This window comes from Styela clava, chromosome 3, assembly GCF_964204865.1.
Source record: "Styela clava chromosome 3, kaStyClav1.hap1.2, whole genome shotgun sequence".
Classification (NCBI taxonomy): domain Eukaryota; kingdom Metazoa; phylum Chordata; class Ascidiacea; order Stolidobranchia; family Styelidae; genus Styela; species Styela clava.
The window spans coordinates 21,543,328-21,563,197 of NC_135252.1; the positions used below are offsets into that span (position 1 = coordinate 21,543,328).

At 36.7% G+C, this 19,870-nt stretch overlaps 1 protein-coding gene across 2 annotated transcripts; it reads left to right on the forward strand.

Annotated features, from left to right (window-relative positions):
• Positions 1–348: 348 nt before the first annotated feature.
• Positions 349–15,167, forward strand: LOC120342692 (uncharacterized). 2 transcript variants are annotated; one of them, XM_078110963.1, is made up of 3 exons: positions 349–2,025; positions 2,709–4,650; positions 13,764–15,167. In XM_078110963.1, the coding sequence occupies exons 1-3, from the start codon at positions 1,830–1,832 to the stop codon at positions 14,023–14,025; spliced, it is 2,400 nt and encodes a 799-aa protein (XP_077967089.1). In that variant the 5' UTR covers positions 349–1,829; the 3' UTR covers positions 14,026–15,167. The 2 variants fall into 2 exon arrangements, with proteins under 2 accessions (XP_077967089.1, XP_039267569.2); XM_039411635.2 differs by lacking the exon at positions 13,764–15,167 and adding an exon at positions 5,649–6,432 and having other exon boundaries at positions 956–2,025.
• Positions 15,168–19,870: the final 4,703 nt, after the last annotated feature.

The window sequence follows — 19,870 nt, forward strand, 5'->3', positions numbered from 1 at the left end:
CTAGCGGAAATTTTTTATTACATATTTTACATAACTTATACATTTAATAAAGCTATGTTGTGTACTTTTCACCCAGGCTCATACGCCTGGCAAATATATGGATGAGGCCTCAGCTAAGCGTTCGTACATATGTAAATGCTTCTTCAATACTAAATAGCCTTGAGGCATGTTTGGAAAGTTAGGTCGGTACCGATAATTTCTCTCCTTTTCTCAAATGAAAGAAATATTTTTTTCACGGAAAAACTTGTTTGTCAGACGTCGATTTAAGTAGTTTAAGGCGTGTTGCTGTAAGAGTTGAGTCTATATAAGATCTTCCTGTGAGATTGCCTGTCGGAATAATATGAAATGACCTGTCGGTATAAGACTTGCCTTAGATAAGTTTTCGCCGACTTGATAGATTTGAATAATTCAATTTGTGAGCTAACCTGTAGAATTGGGACCGATAGTGAAAATGTATTTTAGAAATTTCATTTGTACAATTTCAATCATTAGTTTGGGTTCCGCGAGGCTAACTACTTTTTCCTGCTTTTCGCAGATGGATCTGTACGCGTATGATAAAAGGATGTTGTAACAATAATAAAAATGACACCATTCTTGTCAAAGTTGAAATATGCTTACTTAAAAGGAAGTCGGACGTAATGTTCCAGAACTATATTTCTGTTAGTGTGTAGCAAGACTCTTGAATAACATATTAAAAACTTTTCAATGTACCAATACAGTGATTTATTCCGCGGATGTTCAGTTTGAGAGAAAAATACTGCTGATTTTTCTATACTGCCGTAGTATGTCTACAAGGTTAGGGTTAGGTCCTAATTTTATTCCGATTCCCCCTATTTTAGTTCTATTACGAGTTCGGGGACTGTCTATGTTAGCCAAGTGAATATACCTCCTGCTCACACGTGCCAGCTCCTCTACACAACTTGATGTAAAATAGGCGAACAAAATTAGTTACCTTCATATTGGTACACATACTTTTGGAGCGCCGCTTGTCCGACAGGGATTTCAATTTGTTATCGAGAATTTAGCAGCAAAAACTAACAGCATCTTAGCAATTAAATGCTTTTTACTTTAAAGACAAATTTAAAATAAAAAGTAACGCTTGTCAGTTGTTTTCAAACTTACTGTCATCGATTAGAATGAATGTGAAGGCTGTGCAGAAATAGGGTCGAAGTTAAGAACTAGTCAAACTCGGTAATAATATATAGTAATGAATGACTAGGAATGCAGATTGTACTGCAAATCCAAATTTTGAAATCATTCCTAACCCGAACCCGAAATGAATAATTACTAGTTTGGTATTTTAAAGCGTGTCGGGTGTGTCTTGTTTTTTTTTCTTTCAAATTTTGCATTAGTGGCAAGGGATTTATACAGAAGCTCCAAATATAATAATAGAAATCGCTTCATAGTGACTTTTACATCTCAAAATACTGAAACTTTGAATTCGATCGGCCCATCAATTGTGCACAAAAGAAGTTATTTTCCAAACAACAACCAAACGAAGAATAACAACTGATAGGTCCCCCCCATGTCCGACAATTACTCAATTTCTTATAGGTTACTTAGGAGTAGGGAGGCATTGGGCCAGCCTAGAGCAGTTTACCGGGAATACGATATCATATCTTAATACCATCTTAAGTGATGTTTTCTACCGTTTTGCTTATACATTCAATCTTGCAGTACTCGACAAGAATCCCATAACCCACGTTGGGCCGCGCCATTGTGTAATCTAATTTTATTTTATTCGAATTTATTTTTAATCTGATATCATGGTTTGAATTTCATGTTTTTTAAAATAACAAATAGGATATAAAGAGTAACTTTAAGCCACAATGCATTACTTTGTGACGTCAGTCGCATTGTTGGTGGTTTCGATCGCGTCTGCCAACAGTTTAACATGCAATGAAGGCTTTAACGGCAAAATAGGAGGAGTTCCGTTTTATCACTGGACAGATAGAAAGTGTTCCGGTAAAAGTGATTGCTTCATGCAAGAGCTGTCCTTGAAATTGTTCGAGACAGATATCGAAGGTAAGATATTCACAGCGATGCCAGATATTTACAGAAAGCTGTAATTTAAACCGAGTAGTGAATATCAAAGTTGCCCAATTCGTGGGAAGAAATCAAGCAAAATATTTTGCATTCTGTGTGCAAAACACATTAAAAAGTTTGGAGTGTCATCTTTGGTGAAAGAATGTATACATATATGAATAAAATGTCATAATAATTAAGTGCAGGGTATACATAGGCCAAACTCACTACAATGTACATTGCTCTAATTAGTTGCTATTTATTCGTTATTTCTATCTATTGGCTATTGTTTCATATAAAACTTCATACAACTAGCCGAGTTATATAGAACTATCAATTACTTTAATTTTATAACTAAACATGTAATCAAAAGTTATAGAATTTAGGAAATAATCCATTTCAATTTTGGCAAACTAATTTATTTTACGTCGACTCATTTCGTACTCGACTATATAATCAAGTAAAAACTGCGACTTGCATCTGACTTAAATCATACCTGTGTGTGTACTAGATTAGGGTTAGGCAATAATTTTATTCCGATTTTCCTTATTTTAGTTCTATACGAGTTCGGGGACGGTCTGTGTTAGCCGATTGAATATACCCCCTACTACATATTGGTACACACACTTCTGAGTTCAGTAACACATCCCGGGCAACTCTAACGTATCCTTCTTTGCATTTAGTGACAGCGAAATACGGTGGCTGCATTTCATCTCGCTACGCCCCTCTGATGACCTGTGAAAACCTATTTGGTGCGGACAGCACATTCGATCCTGCAAGGTTGCTAAATATGATGCCAGAATTAGAGCAGAAATTCAAAGACTTCTTAGAAGACATGAGACTAAACACGACCCACCAGTTTCAAATCTTATTCTCAAATGGCAATGGAAGTGAGGAGTTCATAGAAGGCTTGGTTACTTTTACTGAACATTTAGGGTTTAAAATGGAAAAAGTGAAACCACTAATTAAGCCAATGGCAGAATGTTGGAATTGGCTATTCGCTTCGCCTTCGCCTTCGCTGGATTATCAAGATTTCATATCACGACGTATAAATCTCACGGACAATTTGTTAGAAGCTCTTGGAAATCTTGAGAGTAAAAATACGGATATTGCAGAATATATTTTATCATTTATCGGTAATTGGGCTGACGAAAAATCTATCAACGAAATACGAGATTCAAAGTATTTACCTTTGCTTGAAAACCTTCCCGAGTTGGTCAAAATGGCACTACCAAATTCTTTTAAAGCTTCCAGCTGGTTTGATTCCATGTTTGAACTTCTCGGTGACATCAGGATTTCTGAACCAAAAACGTCTGCTTTTAACACGATCAAAACTATGAAATCTATGGTTGAAATACCCAAAGAATACAACAAATACCTGGACCCAATACTGAACACCGCTCCTGAACTTGTTCAACACATGGCCGACGGAGACTACATGTACGCGGGAACATGGTCTGCAGAACTTGTCAAGTCGGAAAGCAAAACAAATTCGGTCACAAAGAAACTTTCAACTTCAATATTCAAGTTCATCTCAAGCATAAGTCAAGAGCAAGTACCTGCTGATATAAATGTCCTGATCACTTGGCTACCGGGAGTCTTCTACAATTTCTTCCCAGAGGATAGTACCGGTATTGACCGAGTTTACAACGCACTTTCTGACGGATTCGATGCTACTGATGTTACAAATCCAACGAATACTCTCCCAACCACCAAGATGAGCGATTTTTTAGTTAAATTCACCGAAAAATTCATTGAGTACCCACCAGGACAACAGGAGCAGTCTGAAGCAGCCAGACAGATAAAGGACTTGCTCGTCATCAATTTCTCGAAGACATTTTATAACATTATGACGTCAAAATACACGGATAAACTCAATATCATCTTTGATACGTTGGCAGAAGGTTTGAAAAATTATCCCGACTTTGACACGGGAAAAATCGTAGAAAATTTGATCACAAATTTAGGATGGACTGTTCCAACCGAACTCAAGCCCCTTCTAAACACCGCCCAAGGTCTAGTCAAGGCAATGATGAACGGCAGTTATGAAGCAATGAGGGAGGCAGCTGAAAATGTCATTCAAGAATACGAAGAAGCATATCCTAAATCAGAATTTCCGGATTTAGTACGAAGATATATCGATTACTATCATACTGTATTTGTAGAAGCTGAGAAGATAAGACAGGAATCTAGGGATTCATATGATGAGTGCCCTTACACAGACCCAGACTGGCTCGAATGTTTCAACAAAATAGACGATGAAAATAGAAAAAAGGATAAAGAATTTGCGCTGAAACTTTATAAAATGTCGAATGATTTGTCAGTTGACACTTCTTTTGCTATCTTTCGTTTAATGGATTACGACGATGACGTCATCACATCGGTTGCGATAAAGACTTTCCCTCAATACGCAACTTACATCAGACTGATGCGAGTTCTTGATTCTAGCGACATCAAGGACCTGCTTAACGACTTTACTACGTGGTTTGTAGAATCGACCTATGGCCATAACTATACCTTGCTAACGTTAACGGAGTTCACTGCAGCGATAAATGCAACTGTTTTCAAAATTACTTCGAAGCTGGGTGACGTCACGAAAGAATTACGTAACATGTTCGCACCTGAGTAAGTATAGTATTTAGTTTAAGTTGAAATATTTTTGTTGAACGAGAATCGAGTGAAATATTCAATAGAATAATCTGGATAATTTGTTAAAAATAAGCAAACATTATCCAGTAGGCCTACTTCCGTTATCCCGTAGTGTGTGCACCAGGTTAGGGTGAGGGCATAATTTCATTCAGATTTTTCTTATTTTAGATCTATTACGAATACGGGGACTGTCTGTATTAGCCAAGTGAATATACTCATATGTTTTTGTCCAATTAAACAGCTTGATGTAAAGTAGGCGAACAAAATTAGTTACCTCCATATTGGTACACACACTTCTGGAGCGCCAAATATACTTGATATATAGCCATATATAGACGTTTGGAACTTGTAACGTGTAACCAGTGACGGGATTCAGGAAGCACGCACGGATTTCCGCGAACCTTTTTTGGAAATCTGGGAAGCGATTAGCGAACCCGTTCCTGTGTTTATTCTCGTGTTAGTTCGGCATGGTTTTTTAAAATGAATACGAATAGTATTCACCGCTCCTTTACATAAAATTATTCTCCACGTGCAATTTGCTTATTACTCGTGAAACGAAACATTGCGTGGGGCTGTGCTGGTTTTCTTTTCCCTCCAGCAGGGGCATTAAATATTCGCGCGATGTACAAATTATTACGAGGTTTTTCTCTTTCTACAGAAGTTTTTTTGGTACTCCCCTAGTTAGTGAACCAAGATGGCGGACACCGAAATGTAGAGTGTGTACCATGTTAGGGTTAGGCCATAATTTCAGGTACAAATACTACGGGAGTCACTTGGCTAGTCCCCGAACTCGTAATAGAACTAAAATTAGAATAGAATTATAGCCTAACCCCCATCCTGGTACACATACTATATTCTGGTGTCCGCCATCTTGGTTCACATACTACGTGAGCGCCATTTTTTTTACAAATTGATTATTTGCGCGTGTAATGAAATTACCAACGTTGCTCATATGTTTTGAATTTCAATTACAGCTCGTGCAAATACGAACATTGCTCATTCGACGGTTGTAATGCAGATGGATTTCTTGCAAAAATACCGACATTCTCACCACCTCCAAGTGTTGCGACTCCATCAGTGTTCCCCGACAAGAAATTAGATAATACTGGCAAAGACAAAGTGCTGACCATTACAGATGAACCGCCATCTACCACGTCTGGATCTAATATAGTCAGCGGGAACATAATGCTGAGTATGATCTCATTGTGGCTGAGTTACAGAGCGTTTATGGAATAATGACTTGGAGACGTTTTGTAGCATATTTTGTTTCATTACCCAGCAGTTTTTGTATGAAATAAACATTTTCCGTTCTTGAACCAACAGTTCTTTTCTAAACAAAACCATTTATGTATTTTGTAAAACAGGATCTAATGTTGGACAAATTTTGCTATTGCCGATGAATTTGATTTGCTTTAACGTATACTATGACATTTATATATAGGTTTTTCATAATTCTACAATGTCGATACTAAGGCAGAGAACGAAGCGAAAAAGGTGATATGCGCGATATTCCAAAATATCGATATCCGAAAACAAATTATTATTTGCTTTCCTACTTTCGAATCAAAATAATCTATTGGCCATAGTTTAATCAAAATGAAATTTGCCATTTTGTTCAATTTTTATTCTATCATGGTATCATGTATTTTGCATAAGTTTGTTAAACGTATTGTTAAACACGTGTTTGTCAATGAATGATCACCACTTTTAGAATAATTTTTAACTTTCGTTTCAAAAAATAAAGGTTTCAAAAATGGAGTTTATAATTGATATTAGGCCGTTACATTCGGAATAAGCAATGAATACTTACTTTAATATATTTTCAGTACCTAACAAAGTATCGTTATTTCTTTCAGTTTGTTTATTTGTATGTTCACCTTATTTACCCATAAATTTCTATTATGAAAAAAATCAAATAATAAATTACATAAAACGAAAGCTGCTTTTTTTTGAAAAAAAAAAGGTACTCCCGTAGTGTGTGTACCAGGTTAGTTAGGGTTGGGCCATAATTGTATTCCACTTTCTCTTTTTTTAGTTCTGTTACGAGTTCTGTGACTGTCTATGTTAGCCAAGTGAATATACCCCCTGCCCGTAGGTTTCAGTCCCTTTACACAACTTGATGTAAAGTAGGCGAACAAAATTAGTTACCTCCATATTGGTACGCACACTTTTAGAGTACCAGAAAATCTTAACTAAGCTGGCCTGGTTAAAATGCGGATAGTTACGGACTAGTGACGTACGCAGGAAAAAATATTTGCCTAAAAATCATTTTACAATTTTGAGGAAGCCTATAATTAATTAAGAAAACGCGTCCAGAGTGGGTTTAAAGTTTCGGACCAAATTGAAAATGCCTCCGTTATTATGAATTGATTAATTGGTTAAATATTCCGCAACCCGATTTAGACTTTATGTTAACTCACAATATAAAAGATGCGAATTTCGTACTTTTGGCGTTCGAAAAATCGAATGTCTTTTTATTCCCATCAGTTTATAATTTTAAAATGTATCATTAATCAAAATGGCCGTTTTTTTTATTACATATTTTGCCTAATTTATACATTTAATAAAGCTAAGTTGTGTACTTTTCACCCAGGCACATACACGCAGCAAATATATGAATGAGGCCACAGCTAAGCGTTCGTAAATATGTAAATGTTTCTTCAATACCAAATAGCCTTGAGGCATGTTTGGAAAGTTAGGTCGGTATCAACAATTTCCCTCAATTTTCTCAAATGAAAGAAATAGATTTTTCACTCAAAAACATGTTCGTCAGGCGTTGATTTATGCAGATTGAGGCGTGTTGTTGTAAGAATTCAGTCTATATAAGATCTTTCTGTGAGATTGCCCGCCGGAATAATATAGATAGAATATCGAAATGGGCAGTCTGTATTAGTCTTAGATAAGTTTTCTGTCGACTTGGAAGATTTGATTAAATCAATTTGTGAGCTAACCTGTAGAATTGGGAGCGATAGTGGAATTGCAAATTAGAAATTTTAAATGTACAGCTTTCAAGTTTTAGTTCGGGTTTCATGAGGCTAACTACCTTGTTTTGCGTTGTGCCTTTTCACGGGAGGAACCCTATGCGTATAATACAAGGGTGCTGAAGTAAGAATTAAAAAGAACACCGTTTTGGTAATAGTTTTAATATGCTTGTCTGAAGTCTGACGTTACAGAAATACATTTGTGTTAGTGTTTAGCAACACTCTTGAATTACATTTTCAATGTACCAATACTGTGATTTATTCCGCGAGTGTTCTGCTTCAGAGAAAAATATTGCTGCTTTTCCGACAGTGATTTCTATTTGTTATTGAGAATTTAGCAGCAAAAACTAACAGTACCTCCAAAATAAAATGCTTCTTACTTTGAGGTCAAATTTAATTTGAGACGTGAAGTTTTTCAGTTGATTTCAAACTTATTGTCATCGATTAGAATGAATGTGAAGACTGTGCATAAATAGGGGAGAAGTTAAGAACGAGTCAAACTCGGTAACACTATAATAAACGGCTAAGAAAGCGGATAATTACTAATTTGGTATTTTAAAAACTTAGCGTTATTTTTTTCAAATCTCACATTTTTGAATCAGTGGCAAGGGCTTTGTACATTAGAAAATCGCTTTCTAGCGACGTTTAAATCTTAAAACACTGAAACTTTGAATTCGATTGGTCCACCAGTTGTGAAAAAAGGCAATTATTTTCCCTAAACCAAGATTAACAACTCTTAGGATCACCCCATGTTCGCCAATTAGTCAATTTCTTATATGCTCCGCAAGTTTTGTGTGTTTAAAGAATGAACTTTGGGTTAGTGCAGAACAGTATACCAGGAATACGATATCACACCTTGATGCAGTACTTTATGAGAATCCAAAAACTCACGTTGGGCCGCGCCATTGTGCAATCTAATTTTATTCAATTTTCATTTGAGCTACATCAAATTTAATTATTAACCTTATACCATGGTTCAAATTTCATCTTTTTTAGATTAGCAAATATCAGATAAAGAGTAATCTTACGCCACAATGCACTCCATGGTGACGTCACTCGCATTGTTGGTGGTTTCGTTCGCGTCTGCCAAGAGTTTAACATGCAATGAAGGCCTTAACGGCAAAGTAGGAGGAGTTCCGTTTTATCACTGGGCAGAAAGAAAGTGTTCCGGTAAAAGTGATTGCTTCATGCAAGAGCTGTCCTTGAGACTGTTCGAGACAGATATTGGAGGTAACTTATTTTCAGCGATGCCAGATATTTACAAAAAGGTGTATTTTAAACCGCGTAATGATTATCAAAATTGCCGAATTAATGGGGAGAAATCGAGCGGAATATTTTGCATTGTGTGTGCAAATCACACTAACAAATTTTTGGTAAATTATATTTCCCAACAAGCCAAGTATAAAACTACCAACTATTCTAACTTCAAAACTAAACACATTATCAAGAGTTATAGAGTTTAGACCAGGGTGGTCCAGAGTTGTTCGGTTCGCGGGCCACAAAATTATTTTTGCATTGTTCGCGGGCCGCAATAGTGCCAAAATTAGGTAAACATTGTAATACAGAACGAACACTTTTATTGTGCACACACATTGATCAATCAACAAAGAAAGTGCTCACGCGGATAAAGGTTCTTTCGAACATCGATAAGATTCTCAAAGAAAAACCCCGTACCTTTGAAAAATGCTCATTGCTCACGCGATTTTAGATTATATTCTTTTGTCACCGACACAACTTACCGACATATATAATATCATTGTAGTATTTTTCCAACCATATACAGTTAAAATCTGTTTGGATGAGTCAGCTTTTTCAAAATAACTGCAGATTGATTGATTACCAAATGTGAGGTACAGGAGAGTAATTACTAAATTTTCTGACAAAAAAGCCATATTCTTTGTAATACAGTACTGTTTAGGCTGACTGAAAAAAAACGGCAGGATTTATAATTTTTAACCTAAGCCAACCTGGACTAATAGACTTTGCATTTGATTTTTAGTTTTCCATGATGCTTTATTGTTAGCATATATTCTCGACCAAAAAGATAGAAAGTCATTTAACAATTTAGAGTTTAGATAGACTATCAAGCATATCATTCAACTTCGCTAGTCATAACACTAGTCAATTCAGTAACATTAGTGATGTAACAGTATTTCAGAAGATTTTTCTGGTTATTTTTAGGACAAAACGACACCAAATGCGTCTTTATTACCCTTCAGTACGTGCCACAGATAATGAGGCTGCGGGCCACATGTAGCCCGCGGGCCTGGGTTTGGACCACCCTGGTTTAGACAATCTATTTCAATTTTAGCAAACTGATTTATTTTAAGTCTACTCATTTCGTACTCGTCTATCCTCTATATCAATGTCGTCCAATCCGTGTCCCGCGGGCCACATGTGGCCCACCGAGAAGTTTCGGGTGGCCCGCGCTGTATTTTCGGAATTGAATAAAAAAATTGAGTAAAACTTCTATTTTTTGAGTCATGTAGTTAACATGAAGATTCAATAAAAACAATTTGTTCATTTTCCTGAAATACGCTCTGCTAGCCATTTCAAACGAGCCATGAGTGCCATCACCAACTGGAAGATTTCGATACATAAATACTACACACTTGGGCAGAATGGCAGTTTTAATGATCTCATAACTTGGCAGCACGTACTTGTACAAGTAAGTTTTTTCAAACATGAACCATGTCAAATCCCCTTTGGGATCACTAATTTCTGACAGTCATATGGAAAATTCGCTTCGCACTTGTTAGCGAAAAACAGTGTCAAACTTCACATTAAAATATCTACGTGTAGAAAAAACTTTGTTGACTTTACTGTATCTTCTTTTTTTATTGTTCTTATTATTGAGAAAGTTTGGTGCGGGGGTTTTGTTTGTTTTTTCATTAACTTTTAGTCAATGTACCAAAACTAGAACATAATTACCATGTTAAGTGGCCCGTGCAATTATTAGTAAACTAAATGAGGCCCGTCGGCCAAAAAGGTTGGCCGACCCTGCTCTATATAATCAAGTGAAAACTGCGACTTGCATCTGACTCATGTCATAACTATAGTAGTTTCAACCCTGCTTTTTTGGGTACTCGCGTAGTATATGTACCAGGTTAGGGTTAGGCAATAATTTTATTCCGATTTTACTTATTCTAGTTTTAATACGAGTTTGGGGACGGTCTGTTTTAGCCAAGTGAATATACCCCCTGCCCATAGGTTTCAGTAGGCGAACCAAATTAGTTACCTCCATATTGGTACACACACTTATGAAGCGGCGTTTTTTTTTTGTAGATTTTTGAGTTTAGTAACCCATTCCGGGCAATTCTAATGTATCTTTCTTTGCATTTAGTGACAACGAAATATGGTGGCTGCATTTCATCACGCTACGCCCCTCTATTGACCTGTGAAAACCTATTTGGCGCGGACAGCAAATTCGATCCGGCAAGGTTGCTAAATATGATGCCAGAATTAGACCAGAAATACAAAGACTTTATAGGAGATTTGAGACTGAACACAACCCAACAGTTTAAAATGCTGTTTTCGAATGTTAATGGAAACGAGGAGTTTATAGAAGGCTTGATTACATTCGTTGAACATCTAGGATTGAAAATGGAAAAGGTGAAACCACTAATTAAGCCAATGGCAGAATGTTGGAATTGGCTATTCACTTTGCTTATGCCGCCTTGGATGGATTATCAAGATTACCTTTCAAGAACTTTAAATCTCACGGACAATTTGTTAAAAGCTCTAGGAAATCTTGACACTATGAATACGGATATCGCGGAATATATTTTATCATTTATAGGTAATTGGGCTGACGAGAAAACTATCAACGAAATACGAGATTCAAAGTATTTACCTTTGCTTGAAAACCTTCCCGAGTTAGGCAAAGGGGCGCTACCAGATTCTTTTAAAGCTTCGAGCTTGTTTGATTCCATGTTTGAATTTCTGGGTGACATCAGGATTTCTGAACCAAAAAAGTCTGCATTTAACGCTATCAAAACTATGAAGTCTGTGGTTGAAATACCCAAAGAATACAACAAATACCTGGACCCAATACTGGAAACCGCTCCTGAACTTGTTCAACACATGGCCGACGGAGACTATATGTACGCGGGAACGTGGTCTGCAGAATTGGTCAAGTCGGAAAGCAAAACAAATTTGGTCACAAAGCGACTTTCAACTTCAATATTCAAGCATAAGTCAAGAGAAAGTACCTGCTGATATAAATGTCCTGATCACTTGGCTACCGGGAGTCTTATATAATTTCTTCCCAGAGGACAGTGACGGTATTGATAGAGTTTACAACGCAATTTCTGATGGATTCGATGCTACAGATGTTACAAATCCAACAAAGACTCTCCCAAACACCAAGATGAGCGATTTTTTAGTTGAATTCACCGAAAAAATCATTGAGTACCCACCAGGACAACAGGAGGAATATGAAGCAGCCAGACAGATAAAGGACTTGCTCGTCATCAATTTCTCGAACAAATTTTACAATATTATGACGTCAAAATACACGAATAAACTCGATATCATCTTCGATACATTGGCAGAAGGTTTGAAAAATTATCCCTACTTTGACACTGGAAAAATCATAAAGAATTTAATCACGAATATAGGATGGACTGTTCCGACCGAACTCAAGCCACTTCTAAACACCGCCCAAGGTTTATTTAGGGCAATGATGTACCGCAGTTATGAAGTAATGAGGGAGGAAGCTGAAAATGTCATTCAAGAATAAGCAGAAGCATATCCTAAATCAGAATTTCCGGATTTAGTACAAAGATACATCGATTACTATCATACTGTATTTGTAGAAGCTGAGGAGATAAGACAAGAATCTAGGGATTCATATGATGTGTGCGCTCACACGGACCAATACATTTTGAAATGTTTCGACGACTATAATAGGAAAAAAGATTTTGCGCTGAAAATGTATAAAATGTGGAATGATTTGTCAGTGGACACATCTTTTGCCATCTTTCGTTTAATGGATTACGACGATGACGTCATCATATTGACTGGTTAAAGATATTCCCTCAATACGCCACTTACATCAGAGTAGACTGATGCGAGTTCTTGATTCTAACGACATCAAGGACCTGCTTAACGACTATACTAAGTGGTTTGTAGAATCGACCTATAGCTATGGCCGTATTCGTAACTATACCTTGCTAACGTTAACGGAATTCACAGCAGCGATTAATGCAACTGTTTTCAAAATTACTTCGAAGCTGGGTGACGTCACGAAAGAATTACGTAACATGTTTGCGCCTGAGTAAGTATAGTATATTTTTATGCTAAATTAGTTTTGTTGAACGGGAATCGAGTGAAATATTCAATAGATTAATATGGATGATTTGATTGAGAATTAACAAAAATTATCCTTGATATATACCTGACATGGGCAAACTACAGCTCGCGGGCCAAATCCGGCCCGTTGCGTAATTCAATCTCTCCCGCTTGATGATGTCACAACCACACTAAAACCACATTTTGATGTTTTACCTAAAGAAATTTGTTGAGATCGCGATTAAATTTAGTTTTGGCACGAGGCCTATGTTTTCCACACTTGATTTTGTAACGTCGTAACACTGTAAATATTGTTTAAAAAACATAACATAACGCGCACGGGTTTACACGGAACCGTTCTTGCAATCTAGGAAGCAATCATCGAACCCGTTCCTGTTTTTCTCATGTTCGGCATGATTTTTTCTGAATACGAATAATATTCACTGCATCCTCACATTAATTTATTCTCCCCGCGATTCTGAAATTCTTCTCACTCATTAGGTTCCTCAGCTTTTTATTTTTGGGGGTGTTTTGAAATTTGAACCACTTTCTGAACATTTAAATACATTTTCATTTACGTTAACATTTGAAGTATGATGTCAAACCTAAAATTAGTGGTAGTGTTTGAAATTTTAGAGGAGGTGTTTACACCCTATAGGGCGGAATTGTAGGATAATCACTGTTCTCACTCCAGCAATGCCCCTTGATATTATAAATTATCACGAGGATTTTCTCTTCCTACAGAACTTTAATTTATTATTTGCGCGTGTAATGAAATAACCAACGTTGCTAATATGTATTAAATTTCAATTACAGCTCATGCAAATACGAACATTGCTCTTTCGACGGTTGTAACGCAGATGGATTTCTCGCAAAAATACCGACATTCTCACCACCTCCAAGTGTTGCGACTCCAGCAGTGTTCCCCGACAAGAAATTAGATAATACTGGCAAAGACAAAGTGCTGACCATTACAGATGAACCTCCATCTACCACGTCTGGATCTAATATAGTCAGCGGGAACATAATGCTGAGTATGATCTCATTGTGGCTGAGTTACAGAGCGTTTATGGAATAATGACTTGGAGACGTTTTGGAGCAAATTTTGTTTCATTACCCAGGACTTTTTTATGAAATGAGCATTTTCCGTTCTTGACCCAACAGTTCTTTTCTAAACAAAACAATTTATGTATTTTGTAGAACAGCATCTAATGTGTGACAATTTCTGCTATTGCCCCGATAAAATTAGTTTTTTAACGCATACTATGACACACATATATAATCGTTTTCATATTACTACACACCGACCAAATGTCCCAATGTTCACAAACAGCAAAATAAATATATATCGTTTCAGTAAATTTCAGCGCCTTGGTGGAAGGAGGCAACTTTGCTCAAAGATCAGTCTCTTTTGCTTATGAGCAAAAAACCTTGATTTGAGCAAAATCCCTCAACAAAACCCCAGAGAAAAGATTGAGATTAGGGTTTACATGTATGCGTACCATGTCCTTTACTGAAACAACTTATTGCTGATATAAATGCATTTTTAATAGTTTCGACAAATTATTCACGGGGGAAGCACTTTATTAACCAAGAATAAAAAAATTCAAAATGATTGCAATTCATCGATCAACATAGCTAAGTCATATATATTGAATATAACCTACCGATGGGGACGGGCTACAACGGCAGCTAGACCAACAGATTATCTGTCTTAGGTGTTTTCATGCTAGTAAATCCATGTGTGTATAATGAATGATTCGATACTAAGGCAGAAAACGAAGCAAAAAAAGTGAATGTGCGCGCCATTCCAAAATATTGATATCCGAAATGAAATAATATTTGCTTTCCTACTTTGGAATCGAAATATTCTATTGTCCATCGTAATAATGAAATTTTGCATTTTTATTTTATCATATTTTCAAAACGTATCAGTGTTATGGCATGAGTCTTGTTAAACACGTGTTCGTCAATGAATGACCTTTTAATTAAAGAATAATTTTTATCCCCCGTTTTGAAAAATACAGGTTATAGAAATGGCGTTTATAATTGGTGTTACGCCGTTACATTCGAAATAAGCAATGGATACTTACTTTATTATGTTGTCAATACCTAACAAAGTATCGATATTTTTTGAGTTTGTATATTCGTATGTTCACCTTATTTACCCATAAATTTCTTTTATGAAAAAAATCAAACAATAAATTACATAAAACGAAAGTTGCCCTGTCGGCGATGTTTGTAAAAAATCGGTACTCCCGTAATATGTGTACCAGGTTAGAGTTAGGACATAATTTTATTTCGATTTTCCTTATTTTAGTTCTATTGAGAGTTCGAGGGTTGTCTGTGTTAGCCAAGTGAATATACAGATACACAGGTTCCAATCCCGTTATACAACTCGATGTAAAGTAGGCGAACAAAATTAGTTACTTTCATAATGGTAGACACGCTTTTGGGGCGCCAGAAAATCTTATCTAAGCTGGTCTGGTTAAAATGCTGATGGTTACGGTGTAGTGACGTACACAGGTAAAAGGAAATATTTTAATAAAAGGAGGTTTTGGCATATTTAGGAACAAAAGTTATTCTCAGGCTTGTCCATGGGACATATTTCTCTGTCCCATCCAATAGCAATTATGCCTGGGCCATCCCATCTCATGAGATTCCCATTTGAATAAAATTCAATAAAACTTGTTGAATTCTGGTTTAGCGTCTACTAAATGGGACTATATGTACGAATAGACATGCAAAACAACAAAATTTACGGACTTTGTTAACTTTATATTCATAACTATTATAAATGTGTCCATCAGCCCCTTTACGAAGTATATTGTTAATGCTGAATATATTTTGTTCTTTATAACTAACAAGAGAGCTATGCTCAAATATATGGACACGAAGTCCATAAAGAAATGTTTTAACATCATTTCCCCGAAAATCATACGGTTTTCGTGTCTCATGGGAAATATAAAAGTGTGCTGTCCCATCCCATCCCATGGGAATCACATTCATTGGACAAGCCTGGTTATTCTGCCTTGGCGCTAAATCATTTTTGCCTAAAATTCATTTTACAACTTTAAGGAAGCCTATAATTAAGAAAGCGCGTCATAAGTAAGTTCAAAGTTTCGGACCAAATTAAAAATGCCTTCTTTATTATGAATTCTTTAATTGGTTAATTATTCCCATACCTGATTTAACTTTCCGCTCAGAACGATAAATATATATTTAAGAATATAGCATCCAAACTGCATCAAAATTGTTTTATATCCTGAAGATCCGCGAGGAATCTAATGCTCATTATTTCCATCATTTTATCATCTAAAAATTTATCAATAACCAAAATGGCCGCTGTTTTGTCAAACTGGAAAAACATACACGTTTTTGGGTTGGATAATTTCAAGATAGCGGTCTTCTCTCAGTTCCTTCCACGCATACAATAACCTTTGTTTTCTTTTTCACATAAGTTAATACGCCTCAAGCTGAAAGACTTGCAATAAACTCGAAAAGTGAACGAGAATAACAGGCAATTAATTTGATAGAGATGGTAGAATTGGATACTTGCCACTGAGCTCAAGAACAGCAGAAAATTGACTAAATGGACATTGTCTGCTCTCTTGGCTGGATCACAGTGCTGGAAGATGAGACATGTGTTCAGGAGAAATTTTAAAGATACGGCTAACCAATTTCCTTAAGTCCAATTGAGCACATTGGCGCGAAATTATTCCCCGTACATCGTATATTACACGTTTAATAATACCTATTCCAAATTCAAGATTACAATATAATGCATTTGGTATAATGATGGGGGCCGTAGCTACATCAGAAACGCGGAAAAAGGTAAACGAATAAAAAAAAAGGTTGAGAAACACTGCGTTGGCATTTTGGGGTTCCAAATCAACATTCTTCAAATCAGCTTATGCGACTGGCCACTAGATGGCGGTATAGTTTAAATTCAATTCAGTACGCGCCGGTGTCTCGGGACCGTAAAAAGACACGGAGTTGTCACGTGACACATTTTGCCTGGGATCAGGAGAGTCATTTTGTCTTTTGTATACGTTTGTTTTCATTTTATGTTAAACGTGTTGAGTTGATATGTGTTATTTTATAATATAGCTGCAGTCTGACACTGCGAACTGCTGATATATAATTGCAGATCGCGTTTGAACGGGGAACGGACAAGTTGACGTGAAAATTATGACTAATTTTGAGTAAATTAGTAATTTCTCAGCTATTGACGCAATTATTTTCGCTGGAGCCATGAAAACGAAACATAGTTAGTTGGGTGACAGGATAACCCACTTGAAATATTTTATCAAGATCGGTCGAGCCAATCACACGCTGCAGCTGGGCACACAGACGAGCGACTGGGAATAAGTTATGTGAAGAATAAGCTGATTGAAATCTTTATTTCCAAGAGATTTAACAAAGGGGGCTCCCGAAGTATGCGAGCCAAGATGGCGGACATCGGAATGTAATATTTGTACTAGGTTAGGGTTAGGCCATAATTTTAGCTATAAATACTACGGGAGGCCCTTGGCTAGTCTTCGAACTGATAATAGGACTAAAATAAGGAAAATTGGAAGAAAATTATCGCCTAACCCTAACCTGTTACCCATGTTACGTTCCGATGTCCGCCATCTTGGTTCGCATACTTCGGGAGCACCTAACAAAGTACCCTCTTTACTTATAACCTAATGTAACTAATCAGAATTCCAACTCCGAGGTGTCTGATAAAAGCCTCCGATTCCAGTGAAACATGAGGATCTCGCGACCTCAAAGCCCTGGCCTTTCTAAGCCAATGGCACCTTGCGTGGTTCTCGCTTGTTCTACTTTCATATAAAAAGCATTCTAGTGCGATTGTAAATTATTCGTCATTTATAAGAATGTCAAACAATTTAAATCTGTTTTGACAATTGTAGACAGAATTGAAGAATAGCGTTTGTAAAGGCTCTTATTACGAACAAGGCAGTGTACAAGCAAACGCTGCCGGGCGAAAGGCTATATTTTGAAAACACCGGAAACTTCCCGGTTCGAGATCACCCTGTTTATTACACTCCAGGTTAGATTGTGAGCACAGTGTATGATCACCAGATTTATAACCTGCGAACCGACAATGTTAGTTCCAACGCTTTCGCCACTGATTTTTCAAATGAAAACGCTATATTATTTTGATAGTCCCGTAGTATGAATACCAGGTTAAGGTTAGGCCATAATTTTATTCCAATTTTTCTAATTTTAATTCTATTACGAGTCGGGGACTGTCTGTGTTAGCCAAATAATAGCCATTCCCAAAGTAATCAGTCCCTTTGCATAAATTAATGTAAAATGAAATTAGTTACTTCTATATTATTACACATATTTCTAAAGCGCCGAAAAACATGTTTTTGTATCTTTATTTTTTTTTATTGTTGTCATGGCTGTTTTGTTCTGGTTGACGAAATAAAATCTCTCTTCTCTCTCTAAATTTCCAAATACCAGACGCTGTATTATTTAGACCATAGTGGTCCAAACCCAGGCCCGCGGGACACATGTGGCCCGCCACTTCATTATCTGTGGCCCACGTCGCATTCGGAGAGGAATCGAAAAATCGCATTTTGTGTTGTTTCGTCATAGAATTAACCAAAAAATCTTTTGACATATTGTTGCATCACTAATGTCACTGAATTGACTAGTGTTATGGCTTGCTGAGGCAGCTAGCGAAGTTCTTGGCACTATTGTGGCCCGCGAGCAATGCAAAAGTAATTTGGTGGCCCGCGGAGCTGCCAATCTTGGACCACCTTGATTTAGACGATGGAAATCCCAAAGCTATAATGCGAGTACTCCAAGCATATCGCAATGTAGCTCCAGGCGATTTGGAATTCACCTACCGGCGCCGGATGAATTTGTGAAACGCTTTGATGGATAAGTAATTGTAAAATGATGATTTATATCTGAAAGAGGTTATTGATGTGTTGATGGGGGTTTTTGAATTCTAATTCAGGACATAAATAAATATTGGCATGTGTGATTCAAATTGAAATTCCGGCACTCCAGGACTGCGTGTACCAATTGGAGATACCTAATTTCGTTTGCCTACATTTCATCAAGTTGTCTAGAGAAGAAGACAGAAACCTATGGGCAGGGGTATATTCACTTAGCTAACACAGACAGTCTTCGAACTCACAATAAAATAAAATGAGGAAAATCGGAATAAAACTATGGCCTATCGCTAAACTGGTACACATACTACGGGAGTACCGAATTGCCCACAAATCTGATTAACTTACATTCTGAGCTGCATTACCAAAATTTATCACATCACCTTACATGGGTATAATAAAACTGGTACAATGTCGAAATACAAATATTTTATGAAAGTAGCTTTGTATGGATCAGGGACTTTCTGCCGCGTACAAAATGCAAAAATACATAAACAGAGTGTAATAAATTGAATTGGCAAGCCGAACCGACAAGAGCCGGTTTCATTCAATATATCTGTCGCTTCTTTTGAACGGCCGTGTTTGGAGCTAACACCATCAAATAAGAAACACATTGGATAATTTCGTAGAATTTTCATATAAAAATGGCTAAGTTAACTCATAAACGGCATGGACTGGTAACCGCCCGTAAGGCCGTTGTTCGTCATATGCCGCTTTATCGGCTTTCCTCTCACCGGGGATCAATATGTAAATCCTGTCCTATTCTAAAAACAAATCGTGAGAACATAATTAGAACATTTATTTGAAACAAATACCGTCAGCCTACATGTCGACAATTTTTGATTAATTCAATCTTCAGAAAGAATGTGGGTACACTGGCATAGATCGACCTAAAACGTGATTATTTGAGGGATCAAAGGAAAATGGCCTATTTTGAATATAGAAATCAATTTTCTTTATATGTGAGATGTATGTTGTTATAATCCCACACCTTTAACTATGTAACTT

Excerpts from the sequence above, each read along its gene's own strand:
- LOC120342692 (XM_078110963.1), top strand. The coding sequence starts at position 1,830 with ATGCATTACTTTGTGACGTCAGTCGCATTGTTGGTGGTTTCGATCGCG. Across the intron at positions 2,026-2,708 it reads GTTCGAGACAGATATCGAAG|TGACAGCGAAATACGGTGGC; the intron begins GTAAGATATTCA and ends CTTTGCATTTAG. Across the intron at positions 4,651-13,763 it reads CGTAACATGTTCGCACCTGA|CTCATGCAAATACGAACATT; the intron begins GTAAGTATAGTA and ends TTTCAATTACAG.